Below are 19,282 nucleotides of genomic sequence, written 5' to 3'. Positions count from 1 at the left end.
GCAGGAGCCCCGCGCTGGCGCAGCAAGAGGGAAGGAGGGGGAGTCCCATGCAGCCGTAACAAGAGGAAAGAGGGCAGCAGCCTCGGCGCAGGCGCAGCAAGAGGGATGGGTGAGTCCCACGCAGCCGTAACAAGAGGAAAGAGGGCAGGAGCCCCGGCGCAGGCGCAGCAAGAGGGATGGGTGAGTCCCACGCAGCCGTAACAAGAGGAAAGAGGGCAGGAGCCCCGGCGCAGGCGCAGCAAGAGGGATGGGTGAGTCCCACGCAGCCGTAACAAGAGGAAAGAGGGCAGGAGCCCCGGCGCAGGCGCAGCAAGAGGGATGGGTGAGTCCCACGCAGCCGTAACTAGAGGAAAGAGGGCAGGAGCCCCGGCGCAGGCGCAGCAAGAGGGATGGGTGAGTCCCACGCAGCCGTAACAAGAGGAAAGAGGGCAGGAGCCCCGGCGCAGGCGCAGCAAGAGGGATGGGTGAGTCCCACGCAGCCGTAACAAGAGGAAAGAGGGCAGGAGCCCCGGCGCAGGCGCAGCAAGAGGGATGGGTGAGTCCCACGCAGCCGTAACTAGAGGAAAGAGGGCAGGAGCGCCGGCGCAGGCGCAGCAGCAGTACTTTCTCCGCAGGTATGGAGAAACCAGCTGTGCGTTTGCGGAAAGTGGCTGTCTACCTGAAGACATTGGTTTTCGTGCTCTTGGTTTGCTTTTGTGTGTTCGTCGCCAAAATCTTGGCCTGCCTCTTTCCCGAGGCGATGAAGAGGTTCATGCTGAAAATCGGATTGAAAACCACCATGACACAAAACCCCAAGTTTAAATATGAAGACTGGGGGCCAACATTCTTCAGCTTTCGCGCTGCCAAGGTCGTAGTTCATCATCTACTCGTGAATTGTGGTGATGAAGCTTTCACAGGTTATCCCGCTCCCAATACGCGGGTCATCGATTTGGAGAATAAAGAACATAAACTACTCGATTTTGCCAAAGGTATCTACATTATTAATTAGCATTAGGGCAACAATAATAATTATATTGACAGCAATAACATTCTCTGGGATTTTCGGGATACTTTCTTTAACGAGCTTCTACTTAAAATTTAAGTCAAAACAATTTCGCTTTATGTGGACTGTACGTAATTTGTGTGTGTGCCCCACCTTGTGCAACAAGGAACAACTGTTCGTCTGAAGAATTTACTTTTGTGCAGAGTCTACATCCAGCTGAAATCGATGGAAATGTCGAATATCTAAGATCAAAATTTGTAATCAAGTAGCAAGGCTGAACTTTATGTCAACTTTTTTTTTGGAGAATTTTAATGTCCTCTACATCTTCATCTTGCTCTGTCAGAGTTGCCAGGTTGGGGATTATTACCGGCAACCTCAAAAGTAGCGCAGATTGATCTGGAAGTATTTCTATTTTATAAATAAATAACAACTATGTTTTCTTTTAAATTTGTGCCCTCAATTTGTGAAGATTTCCAAATTCTTGGAAAACAAATGTCATAGATATATGTTCATGTATACAATTTCATTCTTTTAAAAGAATAGAAAATAATTTTATGTTAAAATTCTTAAGTCACCCACCTTGTCATCTTCAGATCCAAATAAATTGTTCCATACTGATGTAATCTTTCAAAAATAATCAATAACTTCTTCAGGAGGCTTGATTTGAGCACATCCCAGATGAGAAGAACTTGCCCCTGCCCCCCACAGAATCCTTTTTGTCAGAAACGTCAAACTTTCCTGAGCATTGTTTTCAAGCCACCTTCACTCAACTGCCCTCTATACTGAACAGGAGCAACTACTACTTCTGGGAGACAGTTCTTGTTTTTCAAGGACCGCAACTCCCCCCTCCACAGTGGTCAAAAATGCCCTCGACTGTGTGTCTTGCATTTCCCGCAACTCATCCCTCACGCTCCCTACCAGCAATAACAACCAAAACAGAATCCCCCTAGTCCTCACGTACCACCCCACCAACCTCCAAATCCATGCATCATCCTCTGACACTTCCGTCATCTGCAATCTGACCCCACCACCAAAGACAATTTTCCCTCCCCACCCGTATCTGCTTTCTGGAGGGACCGCTCTCTCTGTGACTCCCTTGTCCACTCCATACTCCCCACCACCCCTGGCACTTTTCCCTGCAACAGCAGCAAGTGCTACACCTGTCCCTGCACCTCACCCTCCTACCAGGACCCAAGAAGACCTTCCACATCAAACAGATTTTCACCTGCACATCTGCCAATGTGGTATACTATATCTGTTGTTCCTGTTGTGGCCTCCTCTACATTGGAACCAAGCAGGGGCTTGGGGACTGTTTGTGGAACACCTATGCTTGTTTCACAACAAACAACTACACCTCCCAGTTGTGAACCATTTCAACATCCCCCTCCTATTTCTTGGACAACATGTCCATCCTGGGCCTTCTGCAGTGCCACAACGATGCCACCTGAAGACTGCAGGAACAGCAACTCCTATTTTGCTTTGATACCATTTGGCTGCAGGGTTCCCATGTGGACTTCACAAGCTTCAAAATCTCCCCTCTCCTGACTGCATCTCAAACCAGCCTACCTTGTCCCTGCCTCCCTAACCATTCCTCCCCCCTCAACTCCACCCCCATCTCCTACCCACTAGCCTCATCCTGCCTCCTTGACCTGTCCATCCTCCCTGGACTGACCTATCCCCTCCCTAATTCCCCACCTACATTCACCTTTACTGCCTCCAACCCTGCCTCTTTGACCAATCTGTTTCCTCTCCACCTATCTTCGCCTTTATTCATCTTCTATCCGCCTCTCCCTATTTATTTCAGAATCTCCTTTCCCTCCCTCATTTCTGAAGAAGAGTCTCGACCTAAAATGTCAGCTTTCCTGCTCCTCTGCTGTTTGGTCTGCTGTGTTCATCCAGCTCTACACCTTGTTTACTCCTCTGAGAGTTGTGTTTTGGTATGGTTTTCTTCTGAATATCACCATTACCTTTCCCATTGGATGTCCATAAGTACAGCTTTGTATGTACTGTTTTCATGATCAATGGATTTCACACTTTGGTTAGAGTTTTGATTATAAACCATTGAAATGTGATGAGCCTGTCCTTAACATTGGTGAAATCTTGATAATCTGTAATTTAAATAAAAATGTTTCTCTTCATAAAACTGACGTACCATCCGGGGCTGGCTTTGAATTCTGCAGTGCTTAATTTGCTTGTTTTAGGATGAAATTCAGGTAACTTCTTAAGGAACTCGGATTATTTTAACTGACTTCTTTTGCAACTTTACTTCCCAATACACCACATGTTAGGCACTCTTCTGATTGCACACTTACTTGTGGGTATTTGCCTAAGCTATGGAGAGAGCTTTCTCCAATCTCTAATGTTCTCCTTTGATACCTTGAATTCTGTAGCTGCTGCACAACAGTTTGTCTGATTTGCAAGCTGAATGACTTTAAGTTTGAACTGGACTGAATGCCATCTGGTCTGCCTTGATCCTATGTTGCTATGTTAACGAGTGTGATAGGTGAGGACACTGTGTACCAGTGGGGTGGTGACCATGACATTACATGCTGGTGTGCACAGATATGAGGAGGAGAACAGTTGATTTCAATGGTATCTTGCTCTGCTTCTGTCAAATAGGTTTGCAGCAGGGTAAGGTTGATTTCAGCAGTGAGTAGGTGGTATGTATACAAAGTTACGGTCAATCTGTACTTGAGGATTTGTTCATAGACCAAATTTGCAAGCGCGACTGTTACTTGAATATATACGGTAAATAGTTCATGTAAGCGTGCCCTCCCTATCTTCAGTATCTTGTGTAATAACGTGTAGCTGCCTTTTGAGGAATGTTGTATTATCTGTAATCTCACTAACTTAAGTTGGGAAATCAGACCTATAAACAGGGTGAAGCATTTCTCTGGTACTGAATAATCAAGCATGTATTGCTAGATAACGGGAGGAAGCGTGTGCTCAACTTTACTTGCATCCCAATGGTCATCTTTTGTGTATGTCTACACCAAGTTGTGTGCACACCTCAGTACACAAACACTAAGTGTTGCTGTTTGCAGAGGGGCTGCCTGACAGGTCTGTACCAATGTTGCAAGGAATGCTCCATTCAGTAGGACCATGTTGTGCCATCTGTCCTTTGTGGAATGATTACGCAGAAAAACACCTTTGATCATTTGTGGTCAATACATAGTGTCCTGGAGGCTGTATGAGAAAAGGACCTGATGGATCCTGTCAAATGGTTCTTTGAGCAGTCTGTCAAAGTCATTTGGCAGAATGCCTCATAATCATAAGATGTAAAACAAACATCTGCCTCCTACATGGCTGGAGTCTCAGCCCCTTTGCACATTGCCCTTGACGTGGCTGTGGTGGGGTGGAACCATTTCTAGGAATGTGCCTTTGCAAAGCACATCCGGGAAAAAATTGCTGTGATCTTTGCCAGTTATCATCCCATGTAAAGCATGGATCTGTTCCATGGATTGTTCTGAGGTGCACTCGGAGATAAACAACATCTGACCTGGAGATTCATCAATGAGGTGAATGACCACAGATGCTCTTTGGTCTGCCTGAGGCTTGTTAATCTTTTGCTGCACGTTGCAAAAACAATTACCATGTAATGCATAGTTCTGAGTACACCAGTAAGTGCTGATCCACACTGATATCATCTGGCTATTTAGCAAACCTCAACAATTTTTCTGTCATTTAACTTACAACATGCTAACGGACCACTATAATGTTATTGGCAGAAGTCACACAATACCAGATTATAGTCTAACACGTTTATTTGAAATTGCAAGCTTTACATTCTTGCTGAGTTGAACTTTAACTCTTTCCATTTTATGTGTCAACACTCAGATTTTATTTTCTCTCTCTCTTAGACGACAGACCACTGATCTTGAACTTTGGAAGCTGCTCCTGACCCCCATTTCTTTTCAAGTTTGCTGAGTTCAAGCAGCTTGTTGAAGATTTTACATCTGTAGCTGATTTCCTGGTTGTCTACATTCAGGAGGCTCATGCCACAGGTATTTAAAAAAAAACCTTTTGAGTTTGCAAATCCTTATCAAATTTTTATCTTTTCATGTATATCAAAGGCTAGGTGGTAAATGATTACAGTCCATATAATTCCATAATACCCCAGGTTCCAGTCCCAGACTGCTGGCTAGTTCATCCCAACTGAAGCTGGTTTATGCAAGTCAGTCACCTATGGAGACAAAGCCCAGAGAATGCTCCTACTAATTAATAATTATTGAACCAATTGGAAAATGTAAATGTTAGGTGAGTGTAAGATTAGCTGTGATTCCCTTTGAGTTGAACTGCACATGAGGTGAAAACCAGGAGAAGAAATATAAAACAAAGCCCTGTGTTCCTTGAAACACTGATTCCTTATTCGTTTTATAAAGTCATACAGCATGGAAACAGACCCCTTGGTCCAACCAGTCCATGCCACCCACAATCCCAAACTAAAATAGTCCCACCTGCCTCCGCTTGGCCCATATCCCTCCAAACATTTCTTATTCATGTACTTCCCCAAATGTATTCTGCTGCTAACAATTGTTATGGTTTTCAGCGGAATGTACTCAGACCCTTTTACCTCGACTTTTTCAAAATCAGATTAAATGTAATCTGTTCAGGTCCGGTGATCCTTCCTCAGCACTGATGGTGGCTGGGGAAATATCAGTTTATATGCATATAAACTGACATTTTCCCAACCACCATCAGTTCGGAGGAAGGGTCACTGAACCCGAAACGTTATCTCTAATTTTTTCTTCACAGATGCTGCCAGACCTGCCGAGATTTCCCAGCAACTTTGTTTTTATTCCTGATTTACAGCATCCACAGTTCTTTTGTTTTTTTTCCAAATGTAATCTGTTATGCTTTCTTCTTCACGTAAATAGAGTTTGGTGTTTTTGTTTTCTGTCAAGTTTGACTAGTTCTATTCAATCCCAACTTGAGAAGTGGCAGTTTTCTATATCATCTATAGCCAAATGACAAGTTAAATGTGATCTTTTCAATTTTTGCTCAAGTTTCTATCTTTTTTAACAGATGGCTGGGCTTTCAAAAACAATGTGGATATCAAACAACATCAGACATTAAGTGAGCGATTGGATGCAGCAAGGATATTGCTAAATGAGAAGGCACAATGTCCAGTGGTAGTGGACACTATGGATAATGCGACTAGTGCCAAATATGCAGCTATGCCAGAAAGACTGTATGTGGTGCTCAATGGCAAAATCATTTACAAGGTATGTAGTATTTTGACATTCATGATGAAGTCAATGTCTGTTCAAACGTTTCACCTTGTTTTTCTATTTTGTGTTTTATATTATTCTTCTGCTGAAGCCCTGGAGCACAGAATAATGCATTTGACTTTCAGCCCTCTGCTTTTTCTGAAGAAGACCATCCCTACTGGGTTACAATTCTATATATAGAGAGTGCTTCTCTAATAGTTTAGTTTCAAGCTGCTTCATGTAATTACTGCACTCTGGTTTTACTATGCTTTCAGTCTCTCTTCCTCAATCAAACTAATTCTTTTTAAAAGATTGAAAATAATAGAACATAGAACAATATAGCACTGTACAGGCCTTTCGGCCCATGATGTTGTGCTGAACTTTAACCCTAATTCTAAGGTCTATCTAACCTCCACCCCTACCTTTATACTATTATCCATATGCCTATCTAGTAGCCGCTTAAATGCCCCTAATGAGGCCGACTGCACTACCCTCTCCGATAATGCATTCCATGCCCCAACCGCTCTCTGACTAAAGTACCTACCTCTAATGACTCCCGTATATCTACCTCCACTCCACTTTAAAACTATGCCCCCTTGTAATGACTACCTCCACACTAGGGAAAAAGTCCCTGGTTGTCCACTCTGTCTATGCCTCTGATCAATTTGTACACCTCTATCAAGTCACCTCTCATCCTTCGTTGTTCTAAAGAGAAAAGCCCTAGCGCGCTCAACCTTTCCTCATATGGCCTTCCCTCCATTCCAGGCAACATCCTGGAAAATCTTTTCTGCACTTTTTCCAATGCTTCCACATCTTTTCGATAATGAGGCGACCAGAACTGGACACAACACTCCAGATGTGGCCGAACCAGGGTTTTGTATAGCTGGAGCACAACTTCATGGCTCTTGAACTCAATCCCTTCTATTAATGAAAGCTAACACAACATATGCGTTTTAAACAACTCTATCCACCTGGGTGATAATGGGAACTGCAGATGCTGGAGAGTCCAAGATAACGAAATGTGAGGCTGGATGAACACAGCAGGCCCAGCAGCATCTCAGGAGCACAAAAGCTTTTGTGCTCCTGAGATGCTGCTGGGCCTGCTGTGTTCATACAGCCTCTCATTTCGTTATCTTCTATCCACCTGGGTGGCAGCTTTCAGGGAACTGTGAACATGAACCACAAAATCCCTCTGCTCCTCCAAGCTTTCCGTTAACCCTGTATTCTGCTTTCAAGTTTGTCCTTCCAAGATGAATCACCTCATTTTTCAGGGTTAAACTCCATTTACCATTTCTCAGCCCAGCTCTGCATCCTATCAATGTCCCTTTGTAACCAAGAACAGCTCTCTGCACTGTCCACGTACCCACCATCTATACTCAATTATTTTTAGTGTCTACCTAACTCCCATGACCTGAAAACAAACAGCTTGGGACCTAGCTTGTTCTTTCTATCTATTACTCGAATCAAATAAAATATATTCAGACAACTGTGAGTTGGATTACTATAATATGTGGTAATTGAAACAAAGTAAATGAATTAACAGAACAAATAGATGTTCATGTGTATGATATTCTGACTGTTACAAGGGGATCAAAGCTGGGAATTAAATATACTGGGGTGTGAGACAGGTAGGAAGGAAAGAATGATGGGGTAGAGTTTTTTGATATGGAATTGAATGAACATGATGGCAAGAAGTGTTCTTGGAAAAGAAGTTAGATAATCTATATTGGTGGAAGTGAAACCTAAAAAGGGGAAGATTGGGCGTAGTCTAAAAGCATCTAACAGTAACTGTACTGTAGGGCAAAAAATTAATCAAAGTAATGAAGAAATGTGGAAAAGACCGTAGGTTAATTATGGGTCACTTTTCATGTGGATTGTGAAAATCAAATTGGCAGGGGTAGTTGCAAGGAAGAATTCATTGTGTATTCAGGAGAGTTTCTCAAAGCAACAATGCTGTGGATCCAGCCAGAGATCAGGTTATTTTGGATCTGTTAACGTATAATGACGCAACTGTAATAAGTGACTTCAGAATAAAAGATCCTTTAGGAAACAATGACTGTAACACAATAAATTTATATAAAAAGGAAGAGAGAAGCCAAAGTAAACATAGGCTCCTTAGAAAATGAAGCTGGGTAAATAATAATGGACAACAATAATGGAGGATACTAATTTCATTCAAAGAGGCTAAATCAAGGGGCAGAAATGGGGAGGAAATTATACCAGTGGCGCAAAACTACTAGGGAACCTAAGGGTGCTAATTTCTTCTCGAGAGTTGTGAATATGTGGAATTCTTTACCACTGAGAACTGTTGCAATTTGGTTAAGAATATTCAAAGTTGAGAGACACTTTTTTTTTAAATTAGTAAGGGAATCCAGGGTTATGAGGACAGGAAATTGAAGTTGAGCATTATTAAATCAATAGTGATCTAATTGAATTGTGGAACAGACTTGATGGGCCAAATGTCCTACTTCTGTACCTGTTAATTGTCTTAATTGAAAAGCAGCAATCAAGTTATCTAACCAATCAGGAGATGTACACAAGATCCGAAATGCTCGTGAGACTGGTGGGTTTTGAGCCATGCAGATAAAAGTTGTTGGAATAATTTGAAGATCACTTGGGTAAATTTATAAATAAATCTGTGGGTTTAATTTTCTGAATTATTGAAGCATTTGAATATTGTGCTAGAAATGATTCTGAAGAGATGTTTGGTGTAGGGTAGAAATTTATTTCTAATACCTGAAGAGAAAATTGGAAAGTGGTGCAGATTTGTACATTTCATTAGAAATCGATGGTAATAAGAATCAAATAGAAACAAACAGTGGTTGAAGAGCAAATGAGCTCAACAGCCACATCATGGATTGAGACACAGTGCAGGTTTTATTGTAAAATTTTGCATAAAGGTTGGCAGTTGGCCTTCAGTCCAGGTTCCATAATATCAGTTCAATTAAACTAAAATTTAAATAAAACATAAATCCATGGGTGACAAAAAGGGCTGGCCATTAAAGCGTCTGTGAAGAACTAGCTCATTTACAATGTGCATCAAAACAATTGTTGCGGTCAGTAGTATTCCTAAACTCAGCTGTGTCCACTCAAAGTGAAATGTTTCTCATTCTCATTATGGATAATACCTAGTGGTATTATTGCTAGACTATTAATAGAGACATAAGTTCAAATCCTGTCATGCCAGATGGTGGGATCTGAATTCAATAAAAATCTGGGATTAAAAGTCTAATGCCGACCATGAAACCGTTGCTGATTGTCAGAAAAACCCGTCTGGGTGACACATGTCCTTTTTTTTTAAAGAGAAGAAAATCTGCCATCCTTACCTGATCTGGTCTACATGTGACTCCAGACTCTCAGCCATATGGTTGACTCTGAACTGCTCTATGGATAATTAGAAACTGATACAGTATTTAATACAGTAATGAATGGTGACACCCTCATCCTATGAATGGAAAAACTTGTAATGGGACTGATTAATGTTATGTCATATTGCTGTTCCTGAAGGCAAGTATTTGGTTCACTTTCTGATTTATCCTGATCCATTTTCTTTGTTCTCCCTTTTTGTCAGCGGTGGTTTACCAATGCCTTCCATTCCTGTGCAGGGTAAGAAAGCAGGTCCCGAATCTAACTCTGGCAGAATGGCATTTAAACCCCTGCTGTTGTTGTATTCTGAAACACATGCTAGCCATCAAGCTAACCTGTCCAAACATAATGACTAACTGAATTTATTGATAATTTATATCATTAGTTGTGTTTTGATCATTTTTAATTAATTATGAAAGGTAACACACAAACTTAAAGGAACAAGAAAAAATACTGTATTTTGTTTAGTGTTTTACATTCCTGACTGAATGGAGCAGAATAATTGCAATCGTACAATTTCATAAATGAGAAAGCTAGAATAAGAACAGATGTTTGTTCTGGAGAAAGGGAGTAGAGTTTGTCAAATCTGTTGGGTCACAAATGAAGTTAATGTATCATTGGGCTTTGGCAGAGAGGGATGAAGTATGTTAATTGATCCATCTAACTAATTATTTTCATTTTTGGTTTTTCAGGGTGCAAGGGGTCCTGAGGGATATAGACTTGAAGAAGTACGATTACTTTTACAAAATGTAAATTAAAATACTGGTGGAATCACTACTGGCAGGAAGCCTTGAGATAGCTTTCATTGGCACACTCAGGTGCAAATGAATGATATAATACAAGCAAATCAAATAAGGTTTCTTCCATATTTAGTGATTTTCTTGGTTTTAAAGCGGTTACTGGGATCTGATGATATGACTATGGAAGAAAAATTATTCGGTGTGTGAGGTATTGTATCATGATTCTCGTAATTAAGTTATTGATAAAGTGCTCTGTTTACTATCCCGTGTTTCCTTTCATTCATTCATAAAATTGTTTTTTTTTTGTAGTACATTTTATGCTTACAGATAAACTAAATCAAACATCCCTTCGTAGGCTGCCAACCTATTACTGTTTCTTTACACCTTTCCATTCTTATCGGCCCCATTCTGCAAGACCTGTTTCTGTATCAAAGGCTACCCGTAAATAAGTGTTAATACCGTATCCAACTTAGAACAACACCATCCCCAATATTGTCTCTAATTCAGTCGAAACTATGAAAAGATTATAATATTAATTAGCCCTCAATAACAGTCTCTCAGGACCTGAATAGACTGCAGGACGTAAAACAGTTTCCTTCACCAGCATGTCCCTACGGTCTAAGATAATGAAATGTGAGGCTGGATGAACACAGCAGGCCAAGCAGCATCTCAGGAGCACAAAAGCTGACGTTTCGGGCCTAGACCCTTCATCAGAGAGGGGGATGGGGTGAGGGTTCTGGAATAAATAGGGAGAGAGGGGGAGGCGGACCGAAGATGAAGAGAAAAGAAGATAGGTGGAGAGGAAAGTATAGGTGAGGAGGGGATAGGTCAGTCCAGGGAAGATGGACAGGTCAAGGAGGTGGGATGAGGTTAGTAGGTAGGAGATGGAGGTGTGGCTTGGGGTGGGAGGAAGGGATGGGTGAGAGGAAGAACAAGTTAGGGAGGCAGAGACAGGTTGGACTGGTTTTGGGATGCAGTGGGTGGAGGGGAAGAGCTGGGCTGGTTGTGTGGTGCAGTGGGGGGAGGTGACGAACTGGGCTGGTTTTGGGATGCGGTGGGGGAGGGGGAGATTTTGAAGCTGGTGACGTCCACATTGATACCATTGGGCTGCAGGGTTCCCAAGCGGAATATATCCTATTTATTCCAGAACCCTCACCCCATCCCCCTCTCTGAAGGGTCTAGGCCCGAAACGTCAGCTTTTGTGCTCCTGAGATGCTGCTTGGCCTGCTGTGTTCATCCAGCCTCACATTTCATTATCTTGGATTCTCCAGCATCTGCAGTTCCCATTATCACTGTCCCTACAGTCTACTGCTTTTTATCTCTTTGAAATTTCCTTATACGCTATCTACTTCTAACTTTTTATTTAGGACTACCATCTTGTACTAACATGTGGATTTATACATTTTAAACACATATTAAACAGGACTGCTACCCCCTTTAAGGAACTTAAGAACAAAATAGCTCTTCCTTGAAACTACTTGAGTGAATGTGCAGCAGCTGTCAAACTGGCAGTAGTAGGTGAAATCTCATAACCCAGCTGCGGGAGATCAGATTAATATTCTGTATTATTTTATTTAGTACATGTATTACTTTTCACTTAGTTAAATCATAGATCTGGTATATCTACTAACATTACTAACTTTGAAGACACACACCTCTTAATTATTGCAAACTCAGACAAGACAGACATTCTAATCCCATCAGGAGTAACAGCCAGCATTTAGCGAGTGCTTAAACTATATATTTTTTTGCTTCTTCAGGTCAGACATCAACCAAATTTGTACAATAGGTACAACTACGTGACATCGTTGTGCTAAAATTTTAATGCAAGTAAAACTACTTTGGATTCCATCACTGCCTTAAACTGCACCACTGCAGATGCTCAGAGGCTATTTTAGCCACTCACCGATCTCAGTCACTATTGGACATAACCCCAAAGATGTCTGCTTATTTTGTTTTCATATATATGAAAATCAAAATGCGTAATTATCATTTTAAATCATCGTAATAGCATTTGAAAGTTAGGACAGTACATTCCACCTTTTTTTTTAAGGAGGGAGTGCCAGTGGCAGCAGGGTGTAAGAAAAAAATCCTGATACCTCACCAGTGTATACTTTAAAACATTCATCATTGACTGTTTTTAAAACAAAAATTGACAAAAACAAACAACCTTATTCTTAAATGAACAAGGTCCATGGATTCCTGCAAATTCCAGTCATAAAACATTGTCCCTTCATCTTGTTTTCCTATATAGTTGGAAGGTTAGAGTGGGCTTTTAAGATTTACAAGTGGCATTCCATTTATAATCCTTCCCCTTCTCTTCCATTTTCTCTTCAGGCTAATCAAAATGCCTTCTTTTTTTTTGTGGAAGCACATGTAGTAATCACTTAGAAACAATGGTAGCATTCTTACACTGAAATCATTTCACAAATTTACAAATTAATCAGAAGATTTGAAAATAAACATTGGTTCTGTCTACTTGATCTGTTTACAGAATCATGTGTATATCCAAAAGGGATGTGTATTTGATGTACCATGTTCAGGAAGATACTATTGTATATGAATTAATAACCTCACTTAATGTTACATCATAAGTGTGCAATTATGATTTCTGTGCATTATCTTCAATGAGTACCTAATGCAATTATTTTAAGAGCTGTGAACTTCTGTATACAATGTGATTTCTTAACTCATTCACTTCAGAATTCATTCTTCTAGTTGCAATATTTCTGTTATTTGAGCTACTTAAATCAACATTTTCATTAAAGCAGTAATGTAGTAAACAAACTAGACATTAGGCAAGTACTGAAAAAAGGGTCATTAAGAACCAAAATTCGAGAATACTTGTTTTCTTTGTTATGAAAACAGCATAGCAAACAGCTTCACAAAATTAACTAAGTTGACCAACCCTGTACAATGCAAAAAGCAAAATTACAGTTGGTTAATATTACAGAAAAAATTAAATAATCATATTTACTTGTTATCAGGAATTAAATCAGATCAAACAGCTTGGGAAAGTTAGATATTTTATTAGCGTGCCATTGCTCATTCAGGACTGAGTAGTTATCACCTTTTGTTTTCTTTTTATAATAGAGGTTTTACTTTAGTGGTTAAAATATCGTCCATCTTTCCTCTGAAAATATTAGCTCCTTGACCAGCATTTAGTAATTGTGGTGCCACCAATTTCACTGATAACTAATGCCTACAGTTGGAAAAGACATATTTATAGAATATTGACAATGCTGCTTAGAATTTTAAACAAAGTAAATGAATTCTTAAGATTTGAAGTATTGATACTCTGCTTTTCAACTTTCCAGCATGAAAATCATGCGCACTTAATATTTGTCATTTTAAACTCTGTTTGTCAAGACCTAAAGCATATAGTTACTCACTGTAAGTACAATGATTTTAGCTACATTGTTTATGAAGCTTACAGTCAAAACCCAGAGAAAGCTGTGGACTGATGTTCTGAAATGTAGCTAAGAGCACGTAACTCAGTAAGATGAAGTTTTACAATCAGTACTATTAAATAATTACAATCCAAGTGTTTTTGAATGTGTTTTTATTGCCTTACGTGGAAGAACTCTATTTACCTCTAAGGGAGTGGAATATTTGTTACAGTTAATGCTCCACATTGATTCCAAGTTATAACTAGAATATAGAACAGAACAGTACAGTGCAGACTCTTCGGCCCACGATGTTGTGCTCACCTATTATCCTCCTCAAATCAAAATTAACCCACACACCCTTCATTTTTCTACCATCCATGTTCCAATCCAAGAGCCGCTTACATGTCCCTAATGCATCTGACTCTACTACCACTGCTGGCAGTGCATTCCATGTGTAAAGAAACTATTGACATGCCTTTATTCTAAAGATTTAAATATTGGTTCAAACCTCTGGCTGACCAATAAATAACGGCCATGGAATGGCAGAATGATAAGAGAGTGGACAGTAATAAAGTACAGTGCACATACTGATGGTGGATCCAGAAGTGACATGTCAGATAAAAATCCTTCAATAGTGAAACAGGAAGATCTTGTACTAGTTCTCATGGTTCATTCAGATGTTAATCAAGAGTACTTTCAGGAATTACCAATGAAGACTGCACAGTATTACAAAACCAAAATAATTTATTCACAATAACAATCCACTAATTATGGTTTATAATAAATATACTGTAGATGGATGTACACTAGTTAGATTTTCTCAACATCAATGTTCCATCAAGTCCTGTTAGCAAGAGTTGTGCAGTGTAGACTCAGGCATCTTCCTCTGTACCTTCCACTGTAACCTTGTGTACTGACACAAAGTGATCAAAACCAGACTTTATGATAAATCGTAGATGTGTAGCTCTAGTTTCATCCTGCTATATAGAGAATATAATTTATTAATTCACACTTTTTTTTTTGAAAAGGTTAGTGCATGCCCAACTCAGAACACAATTTTCAAGATGTATATCATCATATAATGTGATTTCTTATCTGATTTACAGAATTTGGGCATTACTGACTAAACTGCCTTTGAGGGGAGGCTGTGGGAGAGTGGTAACATCACTGGACTCCTAAACCAGGCTTAATATTCTGGGGATATGGATTTGAAACCCACCTTGTCAGATGAAGTTTAAATTCAATAAAAAGCTAGCCTAATGCTGACCATGGAATCACTGTCAATTGACAACAGCCATCTGGTTCTTTAATGACCCTGAGAGATGACAATCTGCTGCCCTTATCTGGTCTTGTCCACAAGTGACTTTGGATCCACAGTAATATGTGGATATTACTTAAATGCCCTCTGGGTAATTAGGAATAGGCAAAAAATACTGGCCTAGTCAATGATGTTCATATCTCAAGAATGAATTTAAAAATAAACATCTATTGTCCCCATCTACTTGCCCTTTAAAGTATGACAGCTGTCTTGAATCACTGCAGTCCATGGGGCTAGGTAGACACAGCGGGAAGGGAGTACTAAGATTGAGATGTACAATAATGAAGGAATGGCAATGTTAGTTCCAAGTCAGGTTAGTTATGATTTGAAGGAGAATTTGCAGGTGGTGGTGCTCCCACATGTTTGCTCTCCATGGCATAAGTGCTCGAAGTTGCAGGTTTGGTAGGTGCTGTAAAAAGAACCTTGGTGAGTGGTGCAGCGCACCTTATGGAAAGCACACACTGCTAACACTCTGCATCAGTAAGAGAGGCAGTGTATAAGTAAGTTGGTGGATAGGATGCCAAACAGGCTGGATATTTTATCCTGGGAAGAAATTCTTGAGAGTTATTCGCGCTGCACACATCTAGGCAAGTGGAGTATTCCATCACATGATTTGTGCCTCATAGATCGTGCACAGATTTTGGGGAGTTTGGGGTCATTTACCTGTCACATTCTTAACCTCAGACTTCCTTTTGTACTCACAGTTTAATGCGACTAGTCCAGTTCAGTTTCCAGTCAATGGCAACTTCACAATGTTGGAAGCAGGGGATTTATTTTAGTCATTCGTAGGTCGTAGGTGTTGCTGGCTGGCCATCATTCATTACCCATCCCTGGTTGTGCGTGAGAAGGTATGGTGAGCTGCCTTCATACTTCCGATTACCATGGATTCCAGTTTTGCTAGGGCTCCTCGATGCCACACCGTCAAATGCAGTCTTGAGGTCACTCTCATCTCACCTCTAGAAATCTGCTCTTTTGACCACGTTTGAACCAAGGCTGTAATGAGATCAACAGCTGACTGGCCCTGACAGAACCCAAACTGGGCGTCACTGAGCAGATTATTGCTTAGCAGGTGCTGCTTGATAGCTCTGTTGATGACACCTTCCATCACTTTACTAATGATCGAGAATAGATTGATGGGCTGGAAAATGACCAGGTCAGATTTATCCTACTTTTTATGTACAGAACATATCTGGGCAATTTTCCAAACAGTTGGGGAAATGCCGGTGTTGTAGCTGAACCGAAACAGCTTAGCTATGGTACGGCAAGTTTTGTATTCTTCAATACTATTGCCAAAGTGTTGTCTGGGCCTGGAATCTTAGCCGTATCCAATGTCTTCAAACATTTCTTTGGCTGAAGGCTGGCATCTGTGATGTGGGACCACTGGAGGAGGCCACAATGGATCATCCACTCAATATTTCTGGTTGAAGATTACTGCAAATGCTTCTACCCTACTGTTTGTACTGATGTGCTCAACTCTGCCATCATTGAGGATGGGAATGTTTCTGGAGATGACTCCTCCGATGAGTTGTTTAATTGTCCACTGATGATTGGATGTTGCAGGACAGTGGAGCTTAGATCTCATCAGTTGATTGTGGGATAGTTTTGCTGCCTACAACTTGCTGTTTATGCCGTTTGGTAGCCCTACTTAGTTTCACCAAGTTGACAACTTATTTTTAGGTATGGCTGGTGCTGCTCCTGCACACTCCATTGAACCAGAGTTGATCGCCTGTCTTGATGGTAATAACTGAATGGGGGTATGCTGGGTCATGTGGTTGCAGATTATGTTGGAGATTCTGCTGCTGTGATGCCCATAGCACCTTATGAATAGCCAAACTTGAGTTGCTAGGTCTGTTTAAGTCTATCCCATTTTGGCATTGTGATAATGCCGCATAACACGATGATGGGTAATCCCAATGTGAAGCCAAAGTAATGCCACTGTATGTGAAGGGACGATGGTTAGATTATTTCCAGCTGGAGAAAGTCATTGCCTTTTATTTGAGTGGCATTAATGTTAGCAATACAGCAAGAAACAGACCATTTGGTCAACCCAGTCCATGCTAGTATTTATAATTCATTAAAGTCTCTACCCTTTTTTGACCCTTGAATTGTTATGTTATTTTACTTAGCAAACTAGGTCACAGTGCACCTTGCATTCCCAAAATAATGAATATTATTTTGAACCACTTAGTTAAATTTAATAATGTGTACGTGTACATTATTTGAATTGGCCTCATTTTCCAACTTGGGAAAGTGATTGTCCTTCGCTCAGAAGCTTGCTGCAACAGCACCATAGAGATCAAAAACTTCAGTAGAAATGGGGAAATCAAACCGCTACAACACTATTCAATACTACTTTGGGGAGGAACTGACCTATAATGATTTCATACCTAATATGTTACCTCAGCTTTTTGTAGAATTTACTTACTGTAAATTCCTTTACTTGAAGCTGTTCCTCAGAGCGCTCAAGTTCTGGTAAAAAGTAAGCACAACAGGATGAAAACCATCAAAAGAAATGGAACGGAAGCAACTATTTTCAACAACAATCTTGGCAATATTATCAAAATATTTGTTGAGTACACTTACCATTGTTACTCAATGGTTCAAAATCTACAGGATCTCTTGCTATACTTCTCTCAATACCAAGGTTACGCACTGGAATGGTAAACCAAGAAAAACTTATTACTTTTGGAACATTTACAATTATTTTGAGTAGATGGTGTCTTACTTTATTCTCATGAATTTTGCAAGATAGTTCAATGTTTACTCATGCATTTACACTGAAATATAGCTAGAAATATACTCCTCTCAAAACTGAATAGGTATTTGCAAAGTCATGCATAAAAGCTTGGTAAAGATCATGAATAATTAAGAACTACTGTTCATTGCACTTTATTCTTTGATCCATATGGAACGAGGTAAAGTAGCTTGTTTATCATAGTAAATCATTAGTATATTCAAATATAGTAATTAAAAAGCAGCAAAAATCTTACCATTGTAACAGTGAATTTTCATTGAGCTAATTTTTATAAGATTAGCAAAACTTAGGATAAATTCTTGTGGGAACATTCCTGTTGTAATCCAAAATGATTCTGTATTACTGTGAACAGAAGTACAGTATGAGACTTGGTATTTTTGTTTATTGAATTTTCATCTTTTTTTCTAATCTGTGTCTCATTAGTATCATAGATAGCCAGTTCTAGCAGGTGACTGTTCTTCGTGCCGAGCCTAGATGAAAATGACTTGCATTCATAGAGCACCTTGAATTTGATAAAACAATCCCAAGCATTGGATAGTGGGTAAGAGAAAAGGAAAACAGTCAAAGTTTCTGGACTATAATCTGGCAATTCTTGGGATAAAATTTGCTACATTTTTCATTTGGGTGCAATCTCCCTTTAATCAGAGTGGGAGGGGAGACACTTGCATTTGAAAAGCCGGAATATTATACCTAGTTATCTTGTCCAATACTTAGCACTCTCAAAACCGCAGATAATCTGTGGTTATTTCTGTCTGTGGGACCTTGCAATGCGTACAATTAGCTGCTGTTAAATGTTGAATTACAACTGTAACTACACTTCAATGGACTTAGTTAGCTGGAAAACACTTTGAGAAAGCTGGTGGTTGTGAAAAGTGTTGAAGAAAGGTCCCGAGCCGAAACGTCAACTTTCCTGCTCCTCTAATGCTGCTGGGCCTGCCGCGTTCCTCCAGCTCCATACTGTTATCATATAAATAAAAGGTCTTTTTATCACTAGGCTATATTGCAACCTCTACCAAAGCAGGGGTGTTCGCTTTTGACCGTGAAAGAAGTCTCACTGATAGATCTAACTACCTTTCTGCCGAGAATTCCACCTCTACCACCCGACACTGGTTCTGCAAAGAATTGAGGCATTTTACTGCATAATCCGGGCATGGAGCTGAAGTAATAGCATCAGACTGTCGACGCAACCATTTCATAACTAAAATAAAAAGCTGACGAACAGCCAACTTTGATAGGATTTCTCGCAGGGCAATGGGTACTTAGAAATTCTCAAGGTGTAGGGCACGCGCCAGGCGCTATATCAACGCAATGCTGTGTTATCTAAGGGGACGATCCTGTTCGCCAACCGCACGGACAAGCTGAAGATCCTCACCCGTCCAGGATGTTCTCCGGCGGGTGTTTCTCATCTGAAGACGCCGCCAACACAACCTGCGTCCCCGCCACCGTCAAACCGAAATCCCGCTTCATGTCAACCTCCCCGGCCGTTACTACAGCAACCCGCCACTTCCGGTCCTTCACATAT

General features: G+C 40.5%; 2 protein-coding genes across 3 annotated transcripts; one reads left to right on the top strand and one right to left on the bottom strand.

Annotated features, from left to right (window-relative positions):
* The first annotated feature begins 131 nt into the window (after window positions 1–131).
* dio1 (iodothyronine deiodinase 1) lies at window positions 132–10,950 on the top strand. 2 transcript variants are annotated; one of them, XM_048539192.2, is made up of 4 exons: window positions 132–968; window positions 4,843–4,986; window positions 6,008–6,207; window positions 9,496–10,950. In XM_048539192.2, exons 1-4 carry the CDS (start codon window positions 617–619, stop codon window positions 9,520–9,522), a joined length of 723 nt encoding a protein of 240 aa, XP_048395149.1. In that variant the 5' UTR covers window positions 132–616; the 3' UTR covers window positions 9,523–10,950. The 2 variants fall into 2 exon arrangements, with proteins under 2 accessions (XP_048395149.1, XP_048395147.1); XM_048539190.2 differs by having other exon boundaries at window positions 133–968; window positions 10,251–10,950.
* A 588-nt stretch (window positions 10,951–11,538) lies between these two features.
* Window positions 11,539–19,269, bottom strand: hspb11 (heat shock protein, alpha-crystallin-related, b11). The gene is made up of 5 exons (XM_048539833.2): window positions 19,133–19,269; window positions 17,996–18,102; window positions 17,589–17,657; window positions 17,431–17,474; window positions 11,539–14,667 (listed from the first exon to the last, which is right to left on the bottom strand). Exons 1-5 carry the CDS (start codon window positions 19,225–19,227, stop codon window positions 14,560–14,562), a joined length of 423 nt encoding a protein of 140 aa, XP_048395790.1. The 5' UTR covers window positions 19,228–19,269; the 3' UTR covers window positions 11,539–14,559.
* Between the last annotated feature and the right edge of the window lie 13 nt (window positions 19,270–19,282).

The sequence above is a fragment of the Stegostoma tigrinum genome, chromosome 8, assembly GCF_030684315.1.
Source record: "Stegostoma tigrinum isolate sSteTig4 chromosome 8, sSteTig4.hap1, whole genome shotgun sequence".
Lineage (NCBI taxonomy): Eukaryota > Metazoa > Chordata > Chondrichthyes > Orectolobiformes > Stegostomatidae > Stegostoma > Stegostoma tigrinum.
Note: the sequence above shows the minus strand (reverse complement) of the source record. Positions and strands in the feature narration are given on the sequence as shown.

Coding starts and splice junctions, on each gene's coding strand:
- hspb11 (XM_048539833.2), bottom strand. CDS start 19,227: ATGAAGCGGGATTTCGGTTTGACGGTGGCGGGGACGCAGGTTGTGTTG. Junction 18,103..19,132: donor CCGGAGAACATCCTGGACGG/GTGAGGATCTTC, acceptor TTCTGTTCACAG/TAATACAGAATCATTTTGGA. Junction 14,668..17,430: donor TTCAAGTAAAGGAATTTACA/GTAAGTAAATTC, acceptor TTCTCTATATAG/CAGGATGAAACTAGAGCTAC.